The 9268-nt window shown below is 37.2% G+C and overlaps 2 protein-coding genes across 2 annotated transcripts; both read left to right on the top strand.

Annotated features, from left to right (window-relative positions):
- The first annotated feature begins 1413 nt into the window (after positions 1-1413).
- On the top strand, positions 1414-4271 carry LOC107414570 (pentatricopeptide repeat-containing protein At3g49170, chloroplastic). Its single transcript, XM_016022707.4, has one exon. The coding sequence runs from the start codon at positions 1512-1514 to the stop codon at positions 4086-4088; it is 2577 nt and encodes an 858-aa protein (XP_015878193.3). The 5' UTR covers positions 1414-1511; the 3' UTR covers positions 4089-4271.
- Positions 4272-5161: 890 nt separating this feature from the next.
- Positions 5162-8482, top strand: LOC107414614 (protein phosphatase 2C 51). Its single transcript, XM_016022763.4, has 3 exons — positions 5162-6007; positions 7011-7116; positions 7886-8482. Exons 1-3 carry the CDS (start codon positions 5219-5221, stop codon positions 8197-8199), a joined length of 1209 nt encoding a protein of 402 aa, XP_015878249.2. The 5' UTR covers positions 5162-5218; the 3' UTR covers positions 8200-8482.
- The last annotated feature ends 786 nt before the right edge of the window (positions 8483-9268 follow it).

Below are 9268 nucleotides of genomic sequence, written 5' to 3'. Positions count from 1 at the left end.
GCTTGAGTTATGAGAAAATGCATAAGATTTCTCTAGGAGTTGCTCGGGGAATTAGAATATCTGACATGCGCATTCTACATTTTGATATCAAGCCCCAAAACGTTTTTCTAGGTGAAAATTTCATCCCATAAGTTTCAGACTTTGGACTTGCGAAGCTCTATCCTGTAGATGGTAGCATTGTGTCTCCAACTGAGGCAAGAGGAACAATAGGATACATTGCTCCAGAGTTTTTCTACAAAAACATTGGAGTATTTCATATAAAACCGATGTCTATAGCTTTGGAATGTTATTGATGGAAATGATGGGGTAGAAGAAAGACTTTGAATGCAATTGCAGAGGATTCTAGCCAAATTTACTATCCTTCTTGGGTTTATGACCAAACCAGTAAAGCAAAGGACATTGAAATAGTAGATGTACCAGAGGAGGAAATTTAAATAGTTAGGAAGATGGCCATTGTTGGTTTATGGAGTGTACAAATGCGGCCAAGTGATCATCCTTCGATGAACAAAGTAAGTGAGATGCTTGAAGCAGAAATTGAAAGCCTAGAAACCCCTCCAAAGCCTTCCATTTATCCAAAAGATATAATGCTTAATGATATTGAAGACAGCACCAATCCAACATCCTCACATCATTAATTTCAGGAAATACTTTGGATTAAATCAGTTTGACTTTAAATTCAAATTAGTCTGACGATTAGCAAGCCGCCAATCTATACATGTATAGAAAAGGCTAATTCTCTGTTTCTCCAGGGTAAAAGATAATTTCTGTGTAAGTGTGGCAGGACAAATTATTTGAATATTGTTTTGACTGTTATATATTCTGGTGTGTGTATATATATATATACATATATATACACATAGAGAGAGAGAGAGAGAGAGAGAGAGGAAGCAGACTTATTTTTATACAATGAACAAAGACATGGAAATGTTGGAGGAGACTTTGAATACTTAGAAATGCCTCTAAAGATTTTCCTGTGTCCGCAAGATAAGCCTATAAGAATAAAGTCACAAATATGTTTAAAAAGTAGGATTCTTCAAAATGCCTCCAAAGATTTTCCCATATCCGAAGCGGATAAATCAAATTTCAATAGGGTCACCAACATTGATTTTTAAAGAGACTATTTAATTCTAAATGTAAAGATTAAGATTTGAGATATAAGACTAATAAGTCTAATTATATTTGGCAGACAAAATAAGTCTTTCCTTTCTCTTTTTTTTTTTTTTTTTTTTTAATAATTGTATTCAAGTCAATAATAGATAATTGCTTAAATTAGTGGGTAAACTAGTAATCTTCAAACAACCTATATCATCCAAACAGATAGTATTTGACCATAATTTCTTGATGGAAAATAATATTTTATCATAATATTCCTCAAAAAAATATTCCGTTTGAATTTGCATTGGATGATTTTGGAGGCTTCTCAAATAAATTTATAGAATGACACACACGGAGTAGCCGTTAAAACTTTGTTTTCTTTGGTAAAATACTAGCCGTTAGAACTTAGAAGTAAAATGCCGCCGAGCCTGGCTTTCTCTGTTCCCTCTCCCTCCAAGCTCGTCTTGCCTTCTGTAAAACCCCAACAGAACCCTAACCCTTCCGACCAAAATCTTTCACTGAGAAATCTCAGCTTCGAACCCCTTAACAACCGTCTGATCCGCAACCTCAATGAGGGCCACCTCCGCAAAGCAATCTCTACCCTTGATCTCATGGTCCAGCACGGGACCCACCCGGACCTCACCACCTATTCCCTCCTCCTCAAAACCTGTATTAGGTCCCGCAATTTCGATCTCGGCAGGGTCGTTCATGCCCAGTTGGATCGGTCAAAGCTTGAGCTTGATTCCGTCACTCTTAACTCTTTGATTAGCTTGTACTCGAAAAGTGGGGATTGGGAAAAAGCAAATGCCATCTTCGAAAGCATGGGAAATAAGAGGAATTTGATTTCTTGGAGTGCAATTGTGTCGTGCTTTGGGAATAATGGTATGGAATCTGAAGCTATCGGTGCGTTTATTAACATGCTTGAGAATGGCTTTTGCCCCAATGAGTATTGCTTTGCCGCGGTGATTCGGGCATGTTCTAATACGAATTATGTTTGGGTTGGTAAAATGGTTTTTGGCTTTGTAATAAAAAGTGGGTATTTCGATTCTGATATGTCTGTTGGGTGTGCGTTGATAGACATGTGGGCAAAGGGTGTTGGTGATGTGGAGGCAGCAAATAAGGTGTTTGAGAAAATGCCAGAACGGAATGCGGTTGCGTGGACTTTGATGATGACCAGGTTTGCACAGTTGGACTGTGCCAAAGAGGCCATTGGTTTGTTTTTGGACATGATATTGCATGGGTATGAACCCGATCAGTTTGCGTTTAGCAGTGTCATGGCGGCTTGTTCAAGGTTAGGATTGTTATCATTTGGGAAGCAACTGCACTCTTATATCATACGGTCTGGATTGGCTTTAGATCGTTCCGTTGGTTGTTGTTTGGTGGACATGTATGCTAAGTGTGCAATTGATGGATCAGTGGATGATTCAAGGAAGATATTTGATTGTATGCCAAATCATAATGTTATGTCCTGGACGGCGATTATAACTGGATATGTACAGAGTGGAGGGTGTGATGAGGAAGCTATAAAGCTCTTTCAGGAAATGATCTTGAATCATGTTTTTCCGAATCATTTCACTTTTTCTAGTATTCTTAAGGCCTGTGCAAATCTGTCAGATATGCTTACCGGCAAACAAATTCACGCCCTTGCAGTAAAACTAGGTCTAGCATCTGTTAATTGTGTGGGAAATTCACTAATTCACATGTATGCACAGTCTGGCCAGATGGAAGATTTCCAGAGAGCCTTTGACATTCTGTTTGATAAGAATTTGATTTCTTACAACACAATGGTTGATGCGTATGCTAAAAATTTAAATTTGGAAGAAGCCTTTTATCTATTTTATGAAATTGAGGAAATGGGCTTCAGGGCTACTGACTTTGCATTATCTAGTCTTTTGAGTGGAGTTGCCAGCACTGGTGCAATTGGTAAGGGTGAGCAAGTCCATGGTCGGATACTAAAATCAGGATTCGAGTCAAACCAGTGCGTAGCTAATGCTTTGGTTTCTATGTACTCCAGGTGTGGGAACATAGACGCTGCTTTTCAAGTGTTCCATGAGATGGGGGATCGAAATGTTATAACTTGGACTTCAATTATAACAGGCTTTTCAAAACATGGAAATGCAGCAAGGGCCATGGCAATGTTCCATGAAATGCTTCAGGCTGGTATAAGACCAAACGAGATAACCTATACTGCCGTTTTATCAGCTTGCAGTCATGCTGGTTTGGTTTCTGAGGGATGGAAACACTTCAACTCAATGCACCTAAAACATGGTATTGCCCCAGGAATGGAACATTATGCATGCATGGTTGATATGCTGGGTCGATCAGGATTTCTTATAGATGCTTTTGAGTTCATAAAGTCGATGCCCTTTGAGGCTGATGCTCTAATCTGGCGTACATTTCTCGGAGCTTGTCGAAGCCATGGTAACAGAGAACTCGGAAAACACGCGGCAAAGATGCATCTTATGCAGAACCCACATGATCCTGCTGCATATCTTTTGTTATCCAATTTATATGCTTCCACGGATCAATGGGAAGAAGTGGCCAAAATCAGAAAGAATATGAAGGAGAGGAATTTGATTAAAGAAGCTGGTTCGAGCTGGATAGAGGTTGAAAATAAGTTGTACAAATTTCATGTTGGGGATACTTCACACCCGAAAGCTCGTGAGATTTATGAGGAACTGAAACAGTTGGCTTCAAAAATAAAGAAACTAGGCTATGTCCCCAACACAGATTGGGTACTTCATGATGTGGAGGATGAACAAAAAGAGCAATATTTGCTTCAACACAGCGAGAAAATAGCAGTGGCGTTTGGTCTTATTAACACATCCAAATCAAGACCCATAAGAGTATTTAACAATCTCCGTGTTTGTGGAGACTGTCACACTGCAATTAAGTTCATTTCGGTGGCGACAGGGAGAGAAATAGTGCTGAGAGATTCAAACCGGTTTCATCACATTAAGGATGGCACATGTTCCTGTAATGATTATTGGTAATATTTGTGTGACATTAAACTTAAATATAATAGATCTCCTTTTGTTATTTAAGGCCCCTCAATCAAGGCTTCTAAGTGGTGCTTTATTGAAAGTGCTTACGAAGGTGAAAGAAGGCAAACATACATCCCTGTACAGTTCTCTTTATGATGAAGGAATATACTCTAATTTGATTAATTTATTTTATTCGAAATTGTTTGATTTTTATCCCACCCTTTTCTAAACGAAACTGTATTTGAAGTTTCAGCTTTGTAACTAGTTTTCTTCTTCATTTTCTCTCATGTTTCTTTTCTTATTTTTACTTGATTATCCGTTTTGGCACTTAAATTTATCAATTATCAGGGGTGCACATTTGGTTCGGCCTAAATTATGAATAGTACAAGAGTTCATAAATTGTCCTAAAAAAAGTGTATATAGTAATAACATTAATTCGTTTCGAAAAATATATAACAATATAACGATTAAAAAAATTGAGAATTCAAATAGAAATCATTTTCAACACTACAACTATAGCAAAAACAGTAATTATTTTTATAGAAAGAGTTAACTTCAAAGTTGGAACATTAGATTCTTGAACCCTCAGCATTTTAGAATAATTAAATACGAGATGACTCCAAATATTAGATCACAAAGCCCACACGAAATCTGAAGAGGCAATTAAAAAGAAAACTCAAAGTACGAGGAGTTAGCCCCAACACGCGACTCCGCATCCATCGACACGTTTACTCTCACATTCCAAACGGGTCAACATTATTGTCAGAACCACACACTGTATAAAGTTTTTAAAAGATCCCCTTACATCAGGAACCGCCACCTCATGATTTCTAGAGACCGAAAGTGGGACCACCCTCCCACAATATCTTTCACCATACCGAATCACTAACCGCTCCATCTGACCTCCACGTGTTTAATTCGTTATCCTTGCCGTCCACGTCTCTCTTGAAAAATCCTACTCAGTGGTCCATATCATCCCATCTGGCTCCAATCCAACCGACCCCAAATAATCAACGGCTCAAATTCCTTACTTTGCTTTTTCTCACTTTCTTTTTTATTAATACATTGAGAATCCTCCGCTCCTCCAAAATCTACTTTTCTTTTTTCTAGGTCAGCTTTGCTTTCTTTCATGCACTCACATGAGGCAGAAGCCTAACCCTCACTTAACACCGTTCAACGATCTCCGGCAAACTATGCCGGATTCCGGCGATGTTAGCCAATTCTCCGTCACCGAAACCAAGAATGTTCGCCGGAAACGATTGAAAATTAGGCAACTGAAGTTCACGTGTCAGACGAAGGTCCACGTCGCGGTCACAGGAGGTAAATTAGAGAACTCCTCCGATAGCGACGACGACGACGGCCGCAAAGAGATCAAGAAAGAATCGTCGGATAAAATCCAAAAAGACGACCATCCGGTGAAGATATCCGTATCGCTATCTTCATCGTCGCAAAACGATACTGTATTATCGAGTACGGAGTGTTTGAGAAGGTTTGACCGCGGAAGTTTCGGAGTCTTATCGGTGATAGGGAGGAGGAGGGAAATGGAAGATGCGGTGAAAGCGGAGCTGGGTTTCGCGGTGAAAGGAGGTGAAGAGTTCGATTTCTTCGCCGTGTACGACGGACACGGCGGATCGCACGTGGCAACGGCCTGCAGTGAGAGGCTGCACGAAGTGATTGCGGAGGAAATATTGTTGGAGAAGGGTGGAGTAGGAATAAACGACGTTAAGGTCGATTGGGAAAAAGTGATGGAGGGGTGTTTTAGTAAAATGGATGAGGAGTTGAGCGATGTTGCTGCGGCGAGGACCGTTGGTTCGACGGCGGTTGTGGCGTTGGTGGCGGAGGGGGAGGTTGTGGTGGCCAATTGTGGGGATTGTAGGGCGGTGATGTCAAGAGCCGGTGTTCCGTTGCCTTTGTCCACTGATCACAAGGTAACAATACAATTTTTTTTCTTTTTTTTCTTTTTTTAATGGTTTCGCTAAAAAGAGCTGTTTGACGTCGCGATTATTTGAAGAGAAGCAATCTTTTTGCTTTTTATTTTATTATTGTTTTTTAAAATTTTTGGGTGCGAGATATTTGCTTTCTTGTGTCTTGACTCTATGGGGAAAAAAAAAATGGAAAAAAGCAGTTGTAAATTTTGAATTTAATCACACACTTCTAAGTAGGCTACTATTCAATAAAGAAAAAATAATTAAAAAAAAATTGCTGCTTTTAATGGCGAGTCTGGGGGTGTTAAAATAAAGAAAATTTCAGAGACGCCTTTTAGTGTCAACGTGTTAGATATATGAACCATTTGGAAGCCCTTTTTAATCACATGAATGATGAGTCATTCACGGGTTATACGATCGATGAGTGATTCATTCCCCGTAATTAAATTGGAGGTTCATTGGTCGCCATCCCTATTAAATGGGCCTATTCTTCTTTACTAAGAGAATGATTCTTGATTAAAAGCATTCTATCTTTTATATCGGAGATATAATTAATTGAATCACACCTATTATCACATGTACCTACACGGCTTTCACTGTTTGTGTCTGTCCTAAAATTAAACTTTCTATTACAATTACAATCTCGATCTCTATTAGTTAATATCTATATGTACACTTTATTGTTAGTCTTTCATCTAGTTATTCCTACAAAAAGGTGGAATGCGTACGGCTTAATTAGTTTATTATGGTCATATAGTGTACGTAAACACGGAATATACAGATCCATATATGTTGTATTCTAGAGGTTTAATTTGTTAAAACTCTAATATTTATAATCATTGTTCCATTGGCTCACCACTGATCTGGTAGATCCATTGTGAGAGAATTATATATATATGAAACAAATATTATTAGTGGACGAGATCCTCTAATTAAGGGATTAAACTTTTTTTTGTTAGCAAGAACGTACTTGAAAACCGCTTTATTGACTTCCTTTATGAAACAGCCTTACAGGCCTGATGAGTTGATGAGAATTGAAGCAGCTGGTGGAAGGGTGATAAACTGGAACGGATATCGTGTTTTAGGGGTTCTCGCTACTTCCAGATCTATAGGTACTTAAAAGCTTCTAGAGTACTACTCTAGCTCCGATCTCCATTATATACAATATACCTAGATAAAACCTGCACCGTTTGTTGAATAGTTCTCCTATATTTCATGTTTTGCTTGTGATTAATTAATAACACATGCATCAGATATAAGGTAATTTTGAAAACACGTGTGATTGTCTTATTAGACCGTATAATCAAGTTTCAGTTGAGACCCACATGTAATTCGTCTATATAATTTGAGGACTGAGTGTGTATCAGTCGCTATAGCAGACCTTTTGTTAATTAATATTTGGTCCCAATTTTTTTTTTTTTTTTTTTTGTGCTTTCGTATAAATTAATATCAAGAGAATGAAAAAGAAACATCTTTACTCCCTCACTCAGTAGATTTTAAGGTTTACATAGACATACATATATATATATATATATATTAGAGCAATATTCCTAATATAAGGTAGAAACATATTTGACATGCTACTTGAAATAATGAATTAAATACTAAAACGTTAGTTGGGCTAAATAGCATCCTTTAACATTTGCTTTATCATTGGATATAGAAATTATGTTCCTAACAAATCAAAGTTAAAAATACAAATAGACATGTTTTTATTTGTTTATGGTATTAGTTCCATGCATGAAGATTAGTGTTACACCGAAGACTAATTAAGATTTTTCATGACGCCTTGTTTAGATCATTTCATGTAATATATACATATATACATATGGAACTTTTCCTCTCAATCTCACTGGTTTGAAACATTGGATATATATGTAGGTGACCAATACCTGAGGCCATTTGTAATATCGAAACCGGAAGTGACAGTGACGAAGCGGAGCAATGAGGATGAATTCCTGATACTAGCAAGTGATGGTTTGTGGGATGTGATATCAAACGAAGTTGCGTGTCAGGTAGTGAAGAGATGTCTTGAGGGTAAAATGAGGAGAATAAACTCCAAAGAGGTTGTCAATGAAAGCAGCAACCGCACATCTGAGGCAGCAGCAGTGCTGGCGGAGTTAGCAATGGCTCGAGGCAGCAAAGACAACATTAGTGTCATAGTCGTTGAGCTCAAGAAAAACCTGCCTAGCTAGCTACAAAGCGCAGGCTAAATTTTTTCTTTCCCGACTTCATATAACATTATATAGAGGCCATAAATATATATATATATATATATATATATCCTTAAGTGTACCTATCTTGTGAATTGTACATTGTTTCAACACCATTTATTTCGTAATTGAGGTTGATTATTTCCCAAAGAATTGATTATATGGATTATTAGAGTTATCGCTAATTACATGTCGGAAGACAGCGATTAGTGTAAGTGTGTTGTAGTTTGAGCTGGACCTATGAATGTTAACCCGCTTACAGTGAGATTGTCTTTTAATTTTATGCTCTTCACACCCACACTCGTAAAGGTGGACATATGAGATACGTCATTTTCATTTCATTTTCATTTTTAGATCAAAAATTATTATAATGATAAAAAGTAAAACAAATGAAGAAATAAAGAAATAAAACTTTGGGTGTGATCAAACTTGGTCTAATTCAAGCTCATAGTTGATAAGCTGGGATTGGGACATTCCGTTAACATGGGCCTCTTTCCAGGAGCCTGGCCCATTAGATTATTAATGAGCCCAAGTCCTGAAGGAGGTAATTTACTAATTCTAATTCTAAGCCCAAAAACACTCTAATAATTGCTATGATAAATATATTTATATATATATATATATATATATATTATTTTTGTACTTGAGATTTGATTATGAACATTCATTTGCTGTCATTAGAAGTCACGTTTGGTTAAAAATATGGTGATGATAAAAAGATTTAAACATCAGGAATTTTACCACCACAATATGTTTATAGTTGGTCTCTTTAATAACATTAATATAATAAAACCAACATGTATATATGATTTACGAATTCCACGATAAATTGTAGATTTTTGTTCAAACCTAAGTGAGCTTCCGTGGATGAACAAGTGTGATACATATATCAGAAAAGCAGTACTCGTGTTTGGCAATGGAAATTAGAAATCTTTGATTATGAGTGTCTAATCCACTGTCAAACATTCAAATAAATCTTGACAACTAATAATTTTGAATGTTTATGAAACGTCCTCACGTGAATCCATGAAGATTGAAAAAATAAACAAAT

Source organism: Ziziphus jujuba, chromosome 8 (assembly GCF_031755915.1).
Source record: "Ziziphus jujuba cultivar Dongzao chromosome 8, ASM3175591v1".
NCBI lineage: Eukaryota > Viridiplantae > Streptophyta > Magnoliopsida > Rosales > Rhamnaceae > Ziziphus > Ziziphus jujuba.
This window is presented reverse-complemented; position numbering and strand designations above follow the sequence as displayed.